We start from the raw sequence: 22,031 nt of genomic DNA, 5'->3' as shown, positions 1-22,031 counted from the left end.
GTACTTCTGAGAATTTTAAATTTCTAATCGCTTTACAACCTACCCCATCTTCATAACACTCAAATGAAAAATAAGGGATTTACTGAAGGAAAACATTGTACATAGTGGTGAAAGGGGAAATAGAACCCATCTGGCCCTATTTCTAACACAAAATAACCTGACCACATTACACTGACAGGTGTGTCTTCAGGGTTGAACTGGATTAATTAGTTTGGGCTTGTGGGTGCTACAGCTCCCACATATTTCTCACATATGCAACTCGGCCACATTCAAAGTTGTAAGAAAATTAAAAACACAATAATCACAGCTTCAGGAGTTATCTGTTTCTGTCACACCATTTCTGCAAACTGTGTAAAACTAAGAACAGGGTTAAGTGCACCAGAACCCAGAGAGTCTTGGAATATGAGCTCCTGATATCTAAGCTACCCCACCATACGTGGGAAATAACAAGGTGCTTAGCAGCTCTGGCTGCCAGGGTTCCAATCCTGAGTCCCCCTAGAAAAGCTGCACTGTGCCTCACTCTTCCTACCTACAAAATGTTATGTACAACAGGGAGAATCTCATGGGCTTATTATGAGGATTAAAAATATCTCGTGTGGGGCGCCTGGGTGGCACAGTGGTTAAGCGTCTGCCTTCGGCTCAGGGCATGATCCCAGCGTTATGGGATCGAGCCCCACATCAGGCTCCTCCGCTGTGAGCCTGCTTCTTCCTCTCCCACTCCCCCTGCTTGTGTTCCCTCTCTCGTTGGCTGTCTCTCTCTCTGTCGAATAAATAAATAAAATCTTTAAAAAAAAAAAAAAAAAAGGCTTTAAAAAAATATCTCGTGTGCAAAATGCTCCATAAACTACTTATTATTAAACTCTACAAACTTGGTGGCCATACTGGGAAGTAAAGAGTGTCTTCAGGTCACAGTTTTATAAAATGGAATTGCGGATGGCTCAGTGCTCAGATAATCAAGGCAAAAATCTGAGTTCCTGGACAGCTATGTGCTCCACATATTATTGAAAAACCTTCCCTTCCCTTAAGGATGCAAATATACCACCGCTTCAAAAATGTACCATTGCTTGATTTCATCCTCTTTCTTCTTGAAGTTCTCTAATTTTTTTAGGCCCTTCACTTTCTGCTGCTGTAAGGATTCTTCGCTCTCCCACGTGCTGTGGATGTAAGACCAACCCTTCCACTTGATGAGGTACTGGACTTCGCCTTCATCCTTTTCAGGGTCAAAGTCACCACTAGGGTCTCCATTAGCTTCGATCGCATATACAGTAGTAGAGGCTCCAGTGGCTGCAAACGGATTCCAGTAAACTTTAGGAAGTGTATTAAACCAGACACTGAAAAAGCTTCTCAAGCACACATTCATCTAGAGTCTCTTTTTTAGATTAAGCACCAAAATCCTTTGACTTCAAAATATGCAGAAATTCACAAACAATACAGGATGAACAATTTCAAATTGTAATTTCAAATATTGTCAAAGTGCCAACTCAATTTCTACACTTTAAAATGTTTTCCAGAATCTGCTGATGAAATCAAAGAAATCCTTATGTCCAAACACAATTAAAATGGTAAAGAGCTTTTGGTTTGGTCCATACTAAGGCAGAAAACAAGTCTGTCTCTCCAAGAATATTAATAAAAATCCCCCCCCACCACCCCATGCCAATTACCCATCCACCCAAAGTTCTCTACTAACTCTCTTAATCTCAAATGAGGCTGGGTGAAAAAAAGACAAAGAAAAAAGAACTATGTAATATTCTGATATTTTCTATATGAAAGGTTACTTTAAAGAAACTAAGTTAGGAGAAACCTCAAATTAGATATAAAAAAATCTTCACTATCGTCCACATATGTACTTAGCCAGTTTGATACGTTTCACAAGGAGATTCAGAAACGCCTAATTATAGGTAAATTTGTTTAATGTTTATAAGCAAGAATCTCTGCTATATCACTGCTTTTTAAGAGATTAACAACATCTTTACTATCTGGGGCGCCTGGGTGGCACAGCGGTTAAGCGTCTGCCTTCGGCTCAGGGCGTGATCACGGCGTTATGGGATCGAGCCCCACATCAGGCTCCTCCACTGGGAGCCTGCTTCTTCCTCTCCCACTCCCCCTGCTTGTGTTCCCTCTCTCGCTGGCTGTCTCTATCTCTCTCAAATAAATAAATAAAATCTTAAAAAAAAAAATCTTTACTATCTTAATTTTCAAGTCTCAAAGACATATTGCACATATTCCTACACCCTCAGCAATGAACCATGAGACTGAATCAGAAAACCTTCCACATTTCATGCAAACTGGTACAGCTACTGTGGAAAACAGTACGGAGGTTACTCAAAAGAGTTAAAAACAGAACTACCCTACGACCCAGCAACTGTACTACCAGTATTTATCCAAAGGATACAAAAATACTGATTCGAAGGGGCACAAGTACCCCAATGTTTATAGCAGCACTATCAGTAACAGGCAAATTATGGAAGGACTCCAAATGTCCACTGACAGATGAATGAATAAAGAAGATGCGGTATATACACACAATGGAATATTACTCAGCCATAAAAAAAGAATGAGATCTTGCCATTTGCAACAACATGGATGGAACCAGAGAGTATTATGCTCAGTGAAGTAAGTCAGTGGGAGACAAATACCATATAACTTCACTCATGAGGAATTTAAGAAACAAAACAGATGAACATGGGTGGGGGGGTGGAGATGCAAACCAGGAAACGATTCTTAATTGTAGGGAACAAGTTGATGGTTACCAGAATGGGCGAAGGGTGGGTGGGGATGGGTGAAACAGGTGATGGGGATTTAAGGAGTGCACTTGTCATGATGAGTACCAGGTGATGTGTGGAAGTGTTGAATCATCTGAAACTAATATTACACACTGTATGTTAACTAACTGAAATTTAAATAAAAACTTGAAGAAAAAAAAAAAAAAAAGAAAAACTTCTACATTTCACAACCAATGTGAGCATGGATTGGAATTCATCACCTCAGAGCTGAAATACAGAAGATTTGGGCCTCGCTAAGCAGATGTAAGTATTTTGGAGACACCTGGGTGGCTCAGTCAGTTAAGCATCTGCCTTCAGCTCAGGTCATGATCCCAGGGTCCTGGGATCGAGTCCCACATCGGACTCCTTGCTCAGCAGGGAGCCTACTTCTCCCTCTGCCTGCTGCTCCCTCTGCTTGTGAGCTCTCTAATAAATAAATAAAATCTTAAAAAAAAAAAAAAAAGTATTTTACTTCCCAAAGACACATACCTCCTTTTTTTCCCAGCCTTGAGTCTAAGACCTTTTCAATAGTTTCACTGTTATCCTGCTGCTCATCAGCTCCTTCTCCAGTCATCTCAATGAGGTCGTCAGAGTCGGTCTCAAAGTCATCATCTTCCTTGTAGCTGCATGAGGAATAATGCTGAATAAATGAGAAACTACCTTTTCAGACTTAAACACCACCAAATATAACATCATTAAAGAACCATACCCTTTTGGTTCCAACATGTTAAGATCAGCCACAGCTGAAATGGGCTCAAAGTTCTTTTCTTCCTACTTAAGAAGTAATGCATGTCCATACAGAACTGCAGGAAGGCTTACTCATAGTTCAAAATAAAAACAGACTACATTTGTAGTGATTTGTGTAAGCAAGATACACACAGCTCCAAGGACACGGCTATGCTTTCATTTTGTGATATGACATCATGACTATATAAACAGGGGAACAACTACAAAGAAAATGCATAATAAACGAAAAAACTGTTACTGTTTCATTAAGCAAAAAAGGAAGCAGTATTTCTAAGACTAAACGTTTGAACCCTACAGTTGGTCTCCAGATGACAAGAAAATGAAATTTAAGTATTCTCAAACTGTTGAAAACATCAACTAACACATACTTCCTGGTAAAATTAAAATGTAACCTCCCACCATATATAGACAATAAACAATTTGGGAGTCACACGAGAGAAAAACACACTCCTGAATGTACAACAGCTGCAGAGGAAAGAGTACTATACGTTAGCATACTCAGTGCCTAGCCCTAGCTGTGGAATCATTAACTGGACACACAAACAGGTTAGTATCTCCAGGACTTAGCTTCACCATCTTTACAGAGACCGGAAGAAACCTGTGTATCCTCTAAAAGAAAATGAAATGCCCTTCGACTCATAAAAAGTAAAATACTGATGTCTGCATGTGTCCCTTCCTCTATTTTATTTCCTGTTAGTGCTTCATATCTTATTAGTAAACTTAATAAAACTATTATACCCGATTATGTAATCTGATCCTTGGGAAAATGTGATCAAAGGAGCAATCCAGAAGTGAGAATATGATCCAAACATCTTTCCTGAGAAAGGGTGATATGAAATGAAGACACTATCACTAAATCATCTCGACAGAACATCAACCTGAAGCGGTTTTCTTTCCAGGAACGAAGGCCTAGAATGTGCCACTACTATCCCTTCCACATTCCCACTGGCCCACACCACCCCTTCTGCAAGAACACTGATCAGATCTCTGAGCACAGCCTCCGGACACAGGTCATTACTTTTGCCCATCAGATGCAACATCCTGGACTTACCAGGACTGAGTTCTAACCAACTACACTATCGCCATCACACTAATGGAGACTTCTGGGGCATCACCTACCTAACGTTTTTAGCCGCCCTGCGACGAGTCTGCCTTTTAGGAGCTTCGTCGTCTTCATCATCATCATCAGAAGAATCCTGCCTTTTTCTCTTTCCACGCTGAGTCTTAGGCTGCTTTTTGACACGAGGTTTGGGCACTGTTCTAAAATGAGAAGAGAAAAAAATGGCAAAGTTTTCACTCTATCCCTTGGTGTCCATTTCAAATCTTTATAATTTCCCAGAGCAGCAGTACACACACAGGATTAACCTGGGGACCGTCAGAAATCATATTCCTGGGTCCCATTTGCTGAGATTCTAATTGACTAGAAAATCTGCATTTTCAACACAAAAGTGATTCTAATGCTGAGAATCCTCAATCACATACAGGAGAGACAATGAATTCTCAAGCAATGGTTCTCAACTGTTCCTCAGGGTTACCGGACATAAAAATATACATGCAACAGGGGCGCCTGGGTGGCTCGGTCATTAAGTGTCTGCCTTCGGCTCAGGTCATGATCCCAGGGTCCTGGGATTGAGCCCCACATCAGGCTCCCTGCTCAACAGGAAGCCTGCTTCTCCCTCTCCCACTCCCCCTGCTGGTGTTCCCTCTCTCACTGTGTCTCTCTCTCTCTATCCAACAAGTAAATAAAAACTTTAAAAAAATATATATATATATACATGCAACATGTTGCTGATGGTAACTGTTCGGCAGGCAATTTGAAAATATCTATCAAACTCACAAATGTTAACAATTGTACTTCTGGAAATTGCTCTTACAGATACACACAGATACAGGCATAATAATGTATTTACTGTAGTAATGTCTGCAATAACAAAAAATTAGAAAAACACTACATTTTCATCAACTGGAAATCAGCTCTTCAACAGAATACTAGGTAGGTAGCCCCCCAACAACAACACAACAACAACAAAAAAAAAAACTTTTCCATGTACTGATAGGAAAAGATTTCCAAGAGAATGAAAGAAAAACGCAGAACAAGACACATGAAATGCTATCTATATAAAAGGAGCAAAGGACAAGAAATCACTATACACGTATTTTTGTTACATGTATACAAAATATACCTGGAGGACGACCTAAGAACACGCATACCCTACCACAGACCAGCGGAACAGGCTGAGGAGACAGCCCCGTGGGTCATCCCCACACACAACCAGGACTGGGGGCCAGAGCCTGGTCGCTCTCGGAAGGAAATCCCCAAATATTCTACCCGTGGCAAAAAGGTGAAAGGAGAAAGAGGGAGATGGAAACCCACAATCCCGTCTGTTTCTCTTGAATCTTCCAAAACCAACACTACACAAAAAGACGATCAGGGACTCAGTAAGTGACGAGTAAACTCTAGAAGAGAAAGCTGAAGTGGCTTTCCAGTCCTATGCACTTAAAATTAGACAAAAGGAGACCAAACTCATGAATTTCCCTGCTGGGTGGGGGCTGGAGTACATGTCCTAAGTCAGAGGTAGGCAACGGTTTTGTTGCAAATGGCCAGAGCACAAATATTTTTGGCTTTCCCAGACAAGGAGGCCACTATGCAGGCACTGACATAACGAGGGAAAATAAATTTTCACATCTTTATTGACAACACTCAAAATTATCATCACTCAGTACACTTTTTGTGATATACATCTAATAAGAACAGAATCCTTTTTGAAGGGATAACATTTCACTTAATTGAGGTTCAAATTTAGTGTTCCCTACCATCGAACTATAAATGTTTATCTATAAAAGCTATACTTAGCTTGCAGGGCATACAGAAATAGGTGGTGAGCAGGAGCTGGCCCAAAGGCAATAGCTTGTCAACCCCACCCTAAGCAATACCACGAGGTAAATTTCCCTGCGATCTCTCCCTCTGCCTCCTGCCTTCCTTTCTCCAACACCAGTACCTCTGTCGCCAGACATCTGACCAAAAATTACCAAAGTTTACTACCACCTCAGCCTACGTCCTTCTCTGCACAGATTCTCTGCTTAATGTTAGATAGATTCTAAGAACAAGGTAATAAACAGCGAAGCACGCTTCCAACCAGCCAGTGCTTTAAACTTAGGAATTACTTCTCCCAAAAAGAGCCTGCACACTACTCAAATACACAGGAAGCTTTTTTTTAAAAAGCCCCTCCTAACTAGTACACCATGGGTTAAGAAAAAGAAGCTTCGCTCTGTGCGACATACCATGCGAACACCCAGTTACATGTAAGCGTCCCCATCATCTAATCACTTGCTAACAAGGGAGACTGGCAAGAAGTGAACCACAGACTCCCAAAGCCCAGGATCACAACAGGCTGCATCCCGTCAATTACGGCTGTTGTCCTAGCACTGCAGCATCTGCCTCCACCTAACACGAAATAAGCGCCACCAGAAGCAGAGATATTCAAGCAAACACTGCACCTTCTGGGGACAGGTCTTCTGGCTTTCACTTTTTTTTGCTCTGGTTCGCTCTCTGCACTGGTGCCTTGCTCCTGTTCATCTTCTGAGGGCTCCCGTTTCCATTTTTCTCTGTGATCAAAAGCAAAGCAAAATGATTTTTTTCTACAGAACTCCTCAAGATTGTTTAGTTTGAAGAATCTGACAAAACCAATTTCAATCGGATTCTCCAAAAGGCAGAACATGTATATTTTAAGCATTATGGCTAAAAAAGATTTATTCTAGCTCCATTTACATTTTGGCTGTGTTCCTTCCTGGACCGTGTAAGATCTATTCCTATTTTTTCTCTGGTGACAAAAATAAATGAAAATGGAAACTAAGGAAGTATTTTTTAAACTATTCTGGGGGGGGGGGGGAAGCTGTTAAATCTCTCATACTCTATTTTTATTTACTACTATCAATGAACAGATTGAAGTCATAATATATAGTAGACTAGTGGTTCTCAAATTTAAGATAATCAGAACCACCTAGAGGACTTACTAAAAGAAATTTCTGGACCACAGCCACAGTTTCTGATTCAGTAAGTCTAATAAGAGGCCTAAAAATTTGAATCTTAACATATTCGAAGATAATGCTAATACTGGTTACTCATTCTAGAACTACTACACTAGGCATTTTAACATCTTTAGAATATATTTGATGAAACAGTCCCTAAATTTACTTTTCACTGATAAACCTACCACCTACTAAATAATCTGTTCAGCTAAAGATGTGGTTTTTAATAGTTATTAGATACAACAGGTGCTCCCCCACTCCTTGAGATCTTAGAAGGCTTTAAAGAGCCATATCTTATAGGTCTACCTCTAAGTACCCCAGAGTTTTTGAGGTTTACTTAAGGACCAAATGTGGGACTTAGCTCGTTTCTAGAGAAGCAGGAAGGAACATGTAATTGCCACTGGGCATTAAATATCCAGGAAAAACACACACTGAACTCACAGTACCTGAGGTTTTATAAAACAATCGCCACTGTGCCTCAGGGTCTGTGACTAGGAAATATGGTTATGCTGAAGACAACTCTTAGAGAATCACAAAGTCAACATTCTTCATAGGAGAATAGGCCAAAGGAGTAACAGAAGCTTACTGCAAGAAGGTAGCTATCTATCGATTCCTGAGAATCTTAATAAAAATTGCCAGAGCCACCCTACACCTGAGTGAGTGGAGACTCTAGGAAGCATGAAAAGGCAGTAGAGCATTTCTATGTACATCACTCAAGTTCTACAGCACTGTTTGCTTCAGATCCATTTCCCTTGACGTAGATGACTGCTGCTGGGCGGGGCCACTTCTGCTCATCTTTGTCCCAGAGCTTAGCACAAAAGCAAGCAAATGGAGGGAGATACTCCTTTGTTAAATAAAGAAATAATGAAAAATGAACCCTATCAGTCTAACAGACAGGTAAGGTACTTTTTGGAAGCTGACTGCTAAGACACTAAGGCCTATTAATATTGCCTAATATCCCTCCTTCTCTCTTTCAAACAAAGACCTCCTTATGTCTAACTACACTCTGGGCACCTGTCTTAGTCTCCTTCCCTAGAACTTAGTACAATAAATGTTTGCTAAGGAATCAAAGGAATAGGAGGGGATGGCCAGGAAGGAAGGAAGGAAGGAAGAAGATGTCTCCAGGCACAGGGAGATTGGCACACGAGGCTGTAGTCTTCCTTAGACCAAGTTCAGAACAGTTTACCCCTTGGAAGGGGCTCACACAGTCAAACTGGAGAAGTAGTTTCACAGGAAAGCAGCTTGAAAGAACACAAACAACTAAGACGTAAGGGAGAGCAGATCAGATGAGAAAGATTCACAGTCAAATACTAGTTGTAATATACATAACTCCACAGGAATTGAGAATCTAAATCAGGGCAGCTAAGGAGGTCCACTTCTACAACTCTAAGAGACTAAAATGGCAGTAAACTTGATAGGATTAGTGTTGAGGCTAGAGTTTTCTGGTTAAACAGCAGGTGTATAGACTTATGGACAACCGTAAGACTCAGAATCTTCCAGTATGAGAATATACAAAAACTGAGCAAATCAACTGGCCCAAAGACCTCCTCCTAGAGAAGGAAACTAAAGCCCCGCGCGAACAAGGTGTTTGGCATTATATGTCAAACCTCCAGCCCTCCTCCTCGCAATGATAACCCACTGAAGACCACAGAATCAGAAAAAGCCAAACCTACACATTCTGGGAAGATCTAAACAACTGAAGGCTTAAAAGGTCTAACTGAGTTAGTATGTACATGTATTTGAAATTGGCTGGATTATTTTAAATTTTGTTTTAACTTTCAAGAACAGGGGAAAAAGTAAATTAGGATCAGTGACGCTAAGTCACTTTGTATAAAGAGGGAGTGAGAAGAGTGATCAGTTACAAAAAGATTACTTCCCAACCTTGCAGATGTCAAGGGCTCTCCTAGGTCACTGGTTTCTTATATATAATGCAAATTTTAGGAGGACTTACTCCCTGACTGAGCTATACATTACAAGCCAGGCTACAATGAGGAGTTGTCTAAAATATAAGATTATAACTGGGATGCCTGGGTGGCTCAGTCGGTTAAGGATGTGCCTTCAGCTCAGGTCATGATCCCAGGGTCCTGGGACTGATTCCCACATTGGACTCCTAGCTCAGCTTCTCCCACTCCCTCTGCTTGCCACTCCCCCTGTTTGTGCTCTCTGATAAATAAATAAAATATTTTAAAAATAAAAAAAATAAAGGATAGGGGTGCCTGGGTGGCGCAGTCATTAAGCGTCTGCCTTCGGCTCAGGGTGTGATCCCAGCGTTCTGGGATCGAGCCCCACATCAGGCTCCTCCACTAGAAGCCTGCTTCTTCATCTCCCACTCCCCCTGCTTGTGTTCCCTCTCTCGCTGGCTGTCTCTGTCAAATAAATAAATAAAATCTTTAAAAAAAAAATAAAATAAAAAAATAAAGGATAAGATCGTTGATTAAAAAAACTGTCACATGTCAGAGACTTGAATTGCCAGATCCGGCTCTAAGAGGGCACCAGAGGGAATTTTTGTTACCAAAACTTTGGGAAATGGGGAGAAAAATACTAAGATTTGGCCACTGAGGCCCCAAGGCAATGTAAATAGATATGAAAAAGTCAGAATGCAAGCTAACTAGGTATAGTTTTCTTCCTTTACTGGAAAAAGGTGTATGGCAGAACACAAACCCTAAGACACAAATCAAATCTAAACACCTGTGAAGGAGGGAATGAATTCCTTTGTAAATAAAACGGGCCTAAACTCGGCCAAGAGTCACTGAGGCTTCCTAGTAACTACCTCTGAGAGCCCAAAGAAGGGGATTCCTTTCTCCTCTACTTCAGAAGGCAGATCAGGAAAAGAAGGAAAGAGCTGTTTAAACTTCATTTATTTTCAGTATATTCTCCCAGAGAGAACGCCTTTCAGGAGCAAGTTCCAATGAAAAAGGAAAATCTGGGGCTAACAGATTCTCCTCCACTGTGTCACGAGTTTGTGACAGAGTTCCAATTCAAAGCATTGTAAAGAAAAAAATAACCATGATCCCAGGAGAAAAACTTCAAGTGATTTATGGCTAACACTTTTTTTTTTTAATTACAGTTGGGAGAAAAGGTTCTGGAACCATTCTAGAGTGGTTTGAAGCACTGAGGGAACCGTAATGAGTCAGCAAAAGTCCTATACAACATTTCACAAAGTTGGACAACATTAGTAAGTACGGCATGGAAGAGTGTTCAGTGATCCAAATAGCAGGAGTGGGTTAAATAAAATTAAAAATTTTGTTTATATGACTAGGTCAGGATACAATCTCAAACACCCACTGGGCCTGTAAACCAGGTAAGGACTGTAAACCAGTCCATCTGGTTATAAAAACCACTGTGATAGTGGCCAGCATCGACAGATTTTTCTCAAAAGAAGCTAGAAATCTGCATTCTTAAGCACCACTTCTCAAATTTTTAACCTCACCAACTAACTTAAAAAATGCTCTCAATATTGTACAGAAACATTGCACTGTAGACTCCTAAATTTTTAAAATACTAATTCACATTATGACTGGGGAGTTAGTCCCTAGTGAGAGTCTATTTTTCAAAAATGCCAAAGTCGTAAAAGCAAAGAAGTGTGAAAGCACTGTGAAAGTGCTCTAAAGAAACCTAACCACTCATACAACAAACAGCTAACCCTAGACGGGACCCTGCAGTGGAGGTAGGAAATGTTTTAAAAGACACTACTGAGGGATGCCTGGGTGGCTCAGTCAGTTGGGCATCTGCCTTCAGCTCAGGTCATGATCCCAGGAGTCCCATATTGGGCTCCCTGCTCAGGGAGGAGCCTGCTTCTCCCTCTGCCGCTCCCCCTGTTTGTGCTCTAACAAATAAATAAATAAAACCTTAAAAAAAAAAAAAAAGACATTATTGGGTCGATTAACAAAACGGGAATATGAATTAGACAAAAGTATTTTAGCAATGTTAAATCTATTTATATTAAAACTACCCTGTGCTTATGAAAGAGAATATTCTTCTTCTTAGGAAATCCACACTTCAGTATTCAGGGGTAAAACACCATGATGTGTGTCAATCTTTGTCTTAAGTAGCTCAGAAAAAATATTACATGCATGCATATACAAATATATACAAAGAAAGCACCCACAACAATAAAGCAAATAGGACAAAAATAGTAACCAATGGCAAATCTGGGTAAAGTGTACAGGCATTCCTTGTACTATTTTTATTCTTATAACATTTTTAAAGTTAGAATTCAAAAAAAAAAGTTAATAAACATAGCTCCTTTTAAAAAACTTCAAAATCTGTGGTACAGTCTGCAGGGTTTCAGAAAAGCATTTCCCTGTGCTAATATTTCAAAAATTCCATTCCCTTTGAGTCTCTCAATTCTGAAATCCATGTGCCCCCACTCTAGGTTCTGTTAAGCTTGCTAAAGCCCCCTTCAGTGCTGTGCCTTCCAACCGGAGTCTTAGCAGCTATAGCACCTCCTCCAATTAATACTACTAATTAAATGGACTCAGGAGAAGAGTTCCCCATAAGTCCCAGTACTCACCTGCTGCCCAGAGGATGGCAGGAAGTGAGGCTAGCCCAGTGCCCCCAAACAAACAAGCATGGGGGGAAATCCCACAGCTCTCGCAAGTTCCTAAGGAAGAACCTGGGGCAGGGAAGCAGTCTTACAGAAGATACACCCCCCTACAAGGAACTAGGAAGTTCTACTCAGGGGAAAGAAGGCCTCTGAGGGCTGTCAACTTTAGAGAACTCTAAAGACTAACAAAAGGAAAATAAATACACACCCAAAGAAAGCCATTAAAGTAGGTCATGGAGGTTTTCAAGCACAGCACCATTTAGATCCCAGTCAAGAGACCAGCAGAACATAGCCAGACAGTAGAGAAAAGACCACGTGCATGGACTTCCCAAAGGCCCCCAGAAGGCCCTTAGACCAGAACAGCTTCCCAAACAGGCCATGGGATTGGAGTAGAACAAAAGCCTTCTAAGATGCCAAGAAGTACAGGCTTGCCTACAGTTTTTCCTCCAACTCTAACTAAATGAAAACTGTATGTGCTCTGGGGAGGGCAATACTAAATACTTGACTTTTCCTAGCATAGTTTCCAGCAACCCTGTTAGGTTGGCAGAACATGTATTACTCTATCTTGGAAATGAGAAAACGGGTTTAAAAAATTCAAACTCCTTTGCCTTAGGTCAAATACTTATTAAGGAGTACTAATATTTTAGGACAGAGAATATATATAACTAGGGCTCTATTTTAATAAGCACCGTAACTATTTACCATGAGAAACCCCTGAATTTGTCTGCCAGATTTTCAATATCTACATTTTCCAATGCAGCCCCTGAGGAGACAGGCTGCAGAATTCAGATTGTCAAAGAAATCCAGACACCCTCCAAGGATGATTTTTTAATTCTCAAAAAATAAAAATATTTTTTCACCTTAAGCAGAATTTGTAAATTTTAAAAATAATGCATATATAATCTATGTTCTAAAGGAATTTCACATAAGCCCGGGAATTAAAATTTTCTGGCTTGCGAACTGCAATATTAAAATTATATGGTAACAACAGTGTGAAATTTCATACTACATTGCATGTCCAGTCCAACCAATATAATTTTGCCACACCCACACAAAGAACACATGAAAAGGAAAAAGCGCAAATCTACATGTGTTCCTTGTTCAACCAGAATAGAATTTGTGCACATTTTAAAGAAAACCATAACTGGGCTAACGGGCTAACCAGCTGGGACAAGCTGGAGCCCAGTGCACGTGGGACACATACAAGATGGGGACTCTGAGCTTCGAGAGCTGCCGAGGCAGCAGCGGGGCACAGCAGACAATGGCCCACAACAGCAGGAGGAGCAGCAAACTCTGGGACCCGGGGTGGACTACCGCACCGCGAAGGCAGCCCCACAGAAGCGGACGTGCCTGAAACCCCTGGGTGAAGTACGTGCCCCATGAAAAGACTTACTGTTTCTTCAGCTGCCTCTGGCCTCTTCTTTTTGGGCTCCCACTCTCAGACCCGCTACTTGCCTTCAGTGTGTGAGGGGGGAGAAATGATCACAGACTTTAATTCACAGTTCTTAGGGACAATACGACCCCCTGGTTCAACAATCTGCTCCATAATAACATTATTCAATATGAGCTTTCAGACAAAGAAACCTGTGTTTGGTGGTGCTCAGTCTTCTTTTCCTTTGAAAATTAATTTGTCTAACGGGGTTACCTCTAACACCAGGAAATATTTCTCTGGGCTTGACTTCCATAAGGACACAGTCCAATAAAATTCTGTGATGATGGAAATGTTCTGTATCTGCAGGATCCAGTCTAGGAGCCAGCAGCCACATGGGACTGCTGAGCCCCTGAAATGTGCCTGGTGCAACTAAGGAACGGAATCTTTCCTTTAACTGGACTTAATACGAATTTTAAAAGCAACATGTTAGTGGCAATAGTTAGTGCAGTGACCTACTGATCTATTCCGTTTCAGACTCACTAAAGAGCACGTTCAGTCATGAGCCGACAGTGCCCTGCTGACAGCACAAGGCCAAGGAAAGTTTACAGTCAAAAACATCTGAACAGGGGTGCCTGGGTGGCACAGCGGTTAAGCGTCTGCCTTCGGCTCAGGGCGTGATCCCGGCGTTGTGGGATCGAGCCCCACGTCAGACTCCTCCGCTAGGAGCCTGCTTCTTCCTCTCCCACTCCCCCTGCTTGTGTTCCCTCTCTCGCTGGCTGTCTCTATCTCTGTCTAATAAATAAATAAAATCTTTAAAAAAAAAAAAAAATCTGAACAGCTCTTCTCCCCCAAAGTTAGGCAAACTGGCAAATATTCTTATTGCTGTTAGTCTTGTGCCCTACCGAGAATATGTTAATTTATATACAAAAGAGAAAAAGACTGACACAACCATGTGACTGGTTGTAACCAACATGGCTCAGGAACCTAGTCCTAGACACGGAGGAAAAAGCAAGCTAAGGCAAGCCAGCTCAGAGGTCATTCAAAATAAAACACCATGAAGGCAATACGGATATTACAGTCAATTAGATCTGTAAAGTACAATTACCAAAACCCACCCCTAGCTCACTAACCTCTGGCTATCAATATTTAACCTTCATCAGAAGGATGCTACATAGTTAAAAACAGCAAAGTCCTCCTAAGAATGCAGGAAGGGGGCATTTCACTGAGACACAAAAGAGCATCTCTTCAGAACGTGGTCTATAAACCTAATGTAGAGGTAAGAATTGACAAAAATACTACACGAACTAAGAAAGGTGAGAAAAGTCTGATGCTACAGAAACAACAGAACCTAGTACATAATACCAATTTTTAAAAATCACCAATCTGTTCAATCTCTCACAATTAGATCAGACTAAACACGTGTGAAGTATTTTACACTGCACACTAAAAACGGAAAGCAAATTTAAAGAATTAGTTAAAACACATTACTTAAGTTAAACAAACTCTCCTTCCTCAGAACATAAATCTGATACATCCATTACTACATTTACCAAGCAAGTGACTCACTTAACAAAATCTAGGAGATTTAAAAACTAGGTATTTTATAAGGTAAACTTCTTGTGATAATCAATTTCACTTAAATCCAGAAACATTTTTAAAAAATGAAAATAAAAATGTGACGCCATTTCTGTATAATACTCTAAACACTCCACCTAAAACGTTCATTATGACACTATCTTCCTGGTAAATTTCTTTAAATGCCACCTGCAGTTCTAGGTTGAGAAAGCTCATATTAGAGTCATTTAACTCTCAGGCATAAAGCTCAGTCGTGTTAATGGGAACATACACACCAGAGTCGAAAAGGATGAGGTAAGATAAGTTTAAATGTATCCCCTCAGAGCATTTCTTTTTCTTACCTCCTCCTTAATATTAAATCGTGATGGTTCTTGTCTGCTTCGGTTTGACCGCCTAACCCCATAAACATCAGGATATTCTTCCCACATCTGTAAAATTAACAGACCATGCGTGAATCCTTTTTTCTTGATCCCCCATTTACTATTTTCATTACTGGAACATTATCTCCATCTAAGAAAATTCAAGTAACTAAATATCAAAAGGGTTGTTTCCTGTTAGCTTTGTTTAGAGATAATGAAGTACCATATCCTGAAACACAGTGAAGTTTAAAGATGCCTCTTCTTTACTGAATGGCTCTTAAACTACATGGCACGCTGATTACTTGTCATTAAAATATAACTTACAGTTTAATAATATAGCAAGGCTTCCACTAAAGACAAAGTCTTTACTGATGAATTTTAAATCCCTAATGCTTTCCAGTTTCAACTGTGACTGCACACTGACCCATCTGGGAACTCAAAGGAACTCAAAAAAACAAGCAGGGCCCCAACGTGTCTAATTAAATAAGAATCAGCACACTTGTCTAATTCTTTAAATTCCTCAGGATGCATAACATGCCAGAAGCATGCATACTGGGCATTTCTGACACACAGCTCGAAGTTCCCAGAATGAGCACCATTGCCACTCTTTCTCTAGAACATTCCGCTTTACTCTCCAACACTAATTACCCTTTGCTTGATTTGTGGGACTTGATTTTTAGTAACAATCTTCACTAGTGATCAAAAAAGAAAAAAAAAAAGGTAGGGGCGCCTGGGTGGCTCAGTCGTGAAGCGTCTGCCTTCGGCTCAGGTAATGATCCCAGTGTTCTGAGATCGAGCCCCGCATCAGACTCCCTGCTCAGTGGGAAGCCTGCTCCTCCCTCTCCCACTCCCCCTGCTTGTGTTCCCTCTCTCGCTGGCTGTCTCTGTCAAATAAATAAATAAAATCTTAACAACAGCAACAACAAAAAAGTAGGGATGCCTGGCTGGCTCAGTCACATGCAACTCTTGATCTCAGGGTTGTAAGTTCGAGCCCCATGTTGCTTGTACAGATTACTTAAAAAAAAAAAATCTTAAAATAAGTAAGTAGGCAGCTCTTTCTGTCTATGGGTCCTGTTCCCGTGCTTTAATAAAACCACCTTTTTGCACTGAAAATCAATCAACCAATCAATCAAGTTGAAAGGAGAGATTAGCTGAAGAGAAAGTTTTTTTTCACAATATACCAACATCATCTTATAAAAAGACTCAAATCAACAATCTATAGAAAAAAAGTTAAAAGCCCCGCCAACCTCTAACAATGAAAGTCTATAATCCCCAATCTCACTCTCTTTCTCACAGATAACTACTACCAAGTATATCGTGTGTTCTTTTACGGAATCAGTCACAGAGGCAAAATGAATTTGGACAGACTGTGGAACACTGAAATGAAGATGTTGATAAACATGTAGAAGAAATGCCTAAGGGCCAAGATTAGAAATGTGGGTTTGTTGTGAAAATACAGGTGACAGCTAAAGTCATGAAAATATTTAGAAAATGAGGCCAGAGGAGAAGCCACTGGCTGAGACTCATAAAGTGTGTGGAAGGTGGACCCCAAAAAACACAAAATTGATGAAAGACGACTCAGAAAAATAGAATGTCACTAAGGGAAGGGAGGATATTACCAAAGTGCCTTAAAAAAAAAAAAAAATGCCAAGTAAGCTGAAGAAAACCAAGGCCTCCAAAGAAAACAAGCAAGATGTTCCAGGAAAAGGCATTTTAGAACAAGAATCCAATTTAATCATGTAATCCAGTGTTCTCAATTTATAAAGGTAACAAATCCCTAATGACCTTAAAATAATCTCAGAGCTGAGAGAACAAAAGGTCCAACCAGAAAGAGTTAGGAATAACCAAGTGTCAGGAAATCCAGGTGACAGAGGCAGAACACTGAACAAATCTGGAAGAGAAAGGAAGGGGACAAAAAGGTTTACTCTAGCCATGCCAACCCTGACCTCAACCCTGACCCTTTTTTGGACTTCTGCTAGAGCTATGAAATTTCTTTACTCAGCACAGGTACTGAAGGAGCTTTTATAAACTGGGATGGCTAAATTATTTAAAAGACACTACATCGATCAGTTTTATCGTTTTAAAATATTAGGCACTCGGGCTCAACTGATGGGACCGTATATAGGGTATACTGTAACGTACACATACTAAAATCATCCTGAGTTCATCTCTATCCTTTTGAGGGCTACAATACCTGATTCAACCCTTCAGTAAAAAAACTACCACGTAAAGGGACGTGTATACAGAAAACAAAGAGTCTTCCTCAGAAGTTCTCATTTTAGAATAGTATCATTAAAGTGACAATCCAATCATTCTAACTGGTTAGTACACCCATCCACACGTTAACCTCATTTTTTAACTTTCTGGAATTGATCACCTTAACTGTGAAAGTATATTTTAATATTTCTGCCTGAAGCTGTACTTCTCTTTTGAAATTCAGTATTACTAAAGATTTCCCTTCTTTCTTAGTTCCCTTTTATTTTTTTTATATAAGGTTAAATATATAAGGTCTTAAAACTTAACCACTGTGAACCCTAATCAACATGATTCCAGTGAAGTTTTAAGCACTATGTTAAGTAACGGTTTCTATGGTTTCCCTCAATCTCTGCAAGTAAAGAACTCTCCACTGCAATGATGAAAGTTATATCCAGACTTTTTCCACCCATTGTACTTCCTTCAAAAGTGTGTTGTGGTGTTCTGAAAAGAGCACCTGATCAAGATGTAGAGGAAACCAGGCTCCAACATTACATTCTCAAGATGGCAGAGCAAAGCCTTCCGCTACAACCCTGCGTAGTAAGTTTCTGAGTTTAGTGATACTCGGAGCAAAATCTCTAAGAGGTGCATCTACACATAGGGCCTTCTTGAATTCCCTCGCGTGAAAGGTCCACACACTGAGCAGGCAACAGGTACAGTATTTGACTGTCTGAAAGTCACTCCTCTGTTGACTAAAGTAGCAAGGGCAGCTTTCATTTTCCTATCCCTCACAGGACATCTGTTGAAGCTATTTTGTAGAAGCTGCAGATAATTGAAAGTTGTTTGTACTACTACAAAAATCTGAGTGCTTAGATGAAGATTCCTATCTTAGAAAATAAAAACTGAATTAGCATAAAGCTTTTAATTTCATTAGGGCATTTTATTTTTCAATTTCTAAAAGAACACTCTTTTCTATTTTTAGTGATTCAAATACAATTGTCTCAAAACAGGGTTTTAAAAGATCAGCTGCATTCTTGTGATTAATTAGGCCAAGTCATGGGGCGCCTGGATGGCACAGTCGTTAAGTGTCTGCCTTCAGCTCAGAGCGTGATCCCAGAGTCCTGGGATCGAGCCCCACATCGGGCTCCTCCGCTAGGAGCCTGCTTCTTCCTCTCCCACTCCCCCTACTTGTGTTCCCTCTCTCGCTGGCTGTCTCTCTGTCAAATAAATAAATAAAACCTTTAAAATAATAATAATAATAATAATAATTAGGCCAAGTCATTAATTTTTCCCCAAAAGGAATGCACTCGAGTTTGTGCATCAATGAGAGCACACTATTCACTTCAATTTTTGCCTTTTTGCATTCTTTGCTAGAAGACTCTTCTCTGTTAAATGAACAATACTTACATTGCCTAGATGCAGATCTAGGGCATTTTTTTTTTTCATGAGTTTAAAATGCTAACTTTTTTCCCTATGAGAAGTACTTCTCTTCCATCCTTCAGATAAGAAAAACTGCCCTTACTCTTGAATTGTTATCATCCATCACTAAGGTTTACAACTGGATTCCATAATCATCTCTCAGTAATCCCTTCTGGCATTGTTCAGTATTGACTATTATTAGCTTTTTTAAATGTTAAAAACCAAAACTACAGGTGTGCCGGGGTGGCTCAGCTGGTTAAGTGTCCAACTCTTAATTTCAGCTTAGGTCATGATCTCAGGATCCTAAGATTGAGCCCCATGTCAGGTTCCATGCTGGGCATGAAGCCTGCTTAGGATTCTCTCTCTCCCTCTCCCTTTGCCCCTCGCCCTGCCACTTGCTTGCTCTCTCTTAAAAAAAAATTGTAAAAATTTGCCTTTTTGCCTTATAATTTAACCATTTATGTCATTATTTTCCTTATGGCCCTGTGTCTACTATATCTAATAGCAGGAGAAAGCACTCTCTGTTTATACCCACAGGCAGTAGATTATTACAAAAGGTAGCTCTAGTTTTCATTATCCAGATCCACTAATGAGTTTTCCATGGGAAACAAAGGTCTGCTAGCTGGTCCTAGCTAGCAGCACATTTTCACTGTATAGCAAAGCAGATACCTTCTTCACATCAGCTATCCGTTCCTTCTTAGAGGCTGGCTTCTCTTTGGCTTCTGGAAGGACGGGCTGGGATTTGGAACCCGCTGACTCACTTTCAGATTCCGACTGGCTCTCTGAAGACTCAGAACTGCTATTTGACTCACTGCCATGTCCACTTCCTGGATCGCTGCCCTGCTCACTCTCCGACTGGCTGCCTGAGTCTGAACCGGAAGCTTCTTCAGATGCTGAGTGACTTAATTGAAAAAAAAATTTAAGATTAAAGAACTTCCACATGAATCTGTTTTTTAAAAATTCTATATAAATGTTTTTTAAAAAGCAATAAAATGAGAACAGAGAATAATTCTGGTAATACAAAATCAAAATCTTCAAACTCGGAATTATGTTCTTACATTGCAAATAATGTCATTATCATCATTCCCAACATCCCTAGTAGGTACCATTTCCTGAGTGCTTAGATCACGCCATATACCACTTAATTTGTATAGATTAGCTCTTTCATAAAACTCTAAAGAGGGATATTATTTTCTCCTTCACTCAGATGAGGAAAAACTAAAGCTCAGAAATAATTAAGCAAGTCTCCCAAGATGACACACACAGAATTTGAAACCAGGTCAACCAGTCTGGATCCATTAAGTCTCATCTCTCCCTCCTCAAGACAAACCCCCCCCCCACACACACACACTGAAAGGAAAAACCCAACACAGAACAAAACAAAGCCAAGGCAAAGTTACCCAAAGAGTAAGAATGCAATCTGGTTGCAATTATCCAATCACTGGTTCGCAACAATAGGTGCAAATCAGACTCATCAGGAGAGTGGTATGAAAACACATACACATTAACCGCAACCAGAGGTCCTGCCTTGCATTCTCCGGCAGTGAGTTCTGGCCCTGACAGACTTAACAGAAAAAAATAAGAACATTCTGAGTCTAATGTGAACACCTAATCCAAAAAAGACCACTATGGGCTACCACACAACCCACCCCTCCCTCATTCCCAACACCCCTCAGGAAAGAGCAACCTAAGTGAGCACATTACAGCATGGGGGGGGGGCCTTTTAGTTAAGATAAGAAAGCAATCAATGAGAATGGGGGAGCAGGGGAGCCTAGCTTGGGGAGGGGAAAAGAAAGGGAAAACCACATATTAATTGCCTAATCATCTAATAGGTACCCAGCATTACTCGAAGGACTTTATATGTATTATTTTGCTTATTACCAGAACAACCCTATTAGGAATTATTATCCCCATGTGAAAGATGAGAAAACTGAGGGACAACTGAGTGGCTCAGTCGGTTAAGTGTCTGCCTTCAGCTCAGGTCATGATCCCAGGGTCCTGGGATCAAGTCCCACATTGGGCTCCCTGCTCAACGGGAAGTAAACTTCTTCCTTCTTCCTCTGCCTGCCACTTCCCCTACTCCTGCACCCACGCACGCACTCTTTCTCTCGCTAATAAATCTAAAAAAAAAAAAAAAAAGGAGGAGGAGGATGAGAAACCTGAGACAGCAGGGATCCCAACCCCCAAGCCTCTAATGCCCATATTCCATTTTACCACAAGGGTGCAAAACCTCGGCAACTCAGAAAATAAACCTTTTCCCTGTTATACAATGTCCAAAACCAGTCAGGCATCCCTGTAACAGGTGACTCAACACTTCCAACGCCTCATTATACTGCCTGACTCCTTGGCCCTTTGGACAGTAAAAGCTGACTAATCAAGCTGACTAAGGCATCTTAAATCACTTATTCTCCACCTGTGACCAAGCGTAAGGTGGTCACCAGGCAAAGAAAAGAAAGAAGAAGGCTGGACAGTGTAGTAAAAAATGCAGGTTTCGGCATCCACGGCTCAGGTCTCAGTCCTAGCTCTTCTCTCACAGCCGTGCCACTTTTTTTATCTGTGCCATCCTCGGCAAGGCCGTGAGAGCACAAGGCAGGCAGGACAGCAGGACCCTATATGTGACAAGGCCTTACCCAAACATTAGGATTTTCAAGATTTCACATCTAAGCTGAGGTTCCCCTTCTAACACAAGTTCCTCCCAGCTAGCACTCATTAGTGAATCAGTACCACAACAATTTATGGCAATAGTTGGAATTTATTACCTTTGCCTCCACCATTCAATCACAGTTTTAAAGGTACAGAGGCAGTTCCGGAATTTCCTCAAGAGAAGTTTAGAAAGAAACCCCTTTCCACTTGAAAGGGTGTTAGGAATGTACCTGGAGGCTGCATTTACATAGCCAAAGCACCTGCGCGCTAAGAGAGGCCTGGAGGATTAGGACCTGGCTGCCTACCTCCTCCCAGCCACCCTGGGCCTGGTCACTGGGAACATCCAGTCTCAGTGTGCCCTGTGAAACCCAGCATCCCTCCACAAG

At 40.8% G+C, this 22,031-nt stretch overlaps 1 protein-coding gene across 4 annotated transcripts in view; it reads right to left on the bottom strand.

Annotated features, from left to right (window-relative positions):
* Positions 1-22,031, bottom strand: part of CHD2 (chromodomain helicase DNA binding protein 2) — a 117,838-nt gene that overhangs the window by 75,579 nt on the left and 20,228 nt on the right. For 3 of the 4 annotated variants that reach the window (XM_087856660.1, XM_045813077.2, XM_045813078.2), the window contains 7 exons: positions 19,672-19,903; positions 15,373-15,459; positions 13,478-13,539; positions 7,008-7,115; positions 4,629-4,769; positions 3,252-3,385; positions 1,059-1,284 (listed from right to left, as the gene is read on the bottom strand). In XM_087856660.1, the coding sequence (XP_087712786.1) occupies positions 1,059-1,284; positions 3,252-3,385; positions 4,629-4,769; positions 7,008-7,115; positions 13,478-13,539; positions 15,373-15,459; positions 19,672-19,903 (990 nt within the window). The remainder of the gene's footprint in view (positions 1-1,058; positions 1,285-3,251; positions 3,386-4,628; positions 4,770-7,007; positions 7,116-13,477; positions 13,540-15,372; positions 15,460-19,671; positions 19,904-22,031) is intronic. The other variant, XM_087856659.1, reaches the window with a different exon arrangement.

Source organism: Ursus americanus, chromosome 28 (assembly GCF_024610735.1).
Source record: "Ursus americanus isolate L20-20 chromosome 28, mUrsAme1.1.p, whole genome shotgun sequence".
NCBI classification, from domain to species: Eukaryota; Metazoa; Chordata; class Mammalia; order Carnivora; family Ursidae; genus Ursus; species Ursus americanus.
The sequence above is the reverse complement of the archived record's forward strand: the minus strand, read 5'-3'. Positions and strand labels throughout refer to the sequence as shown.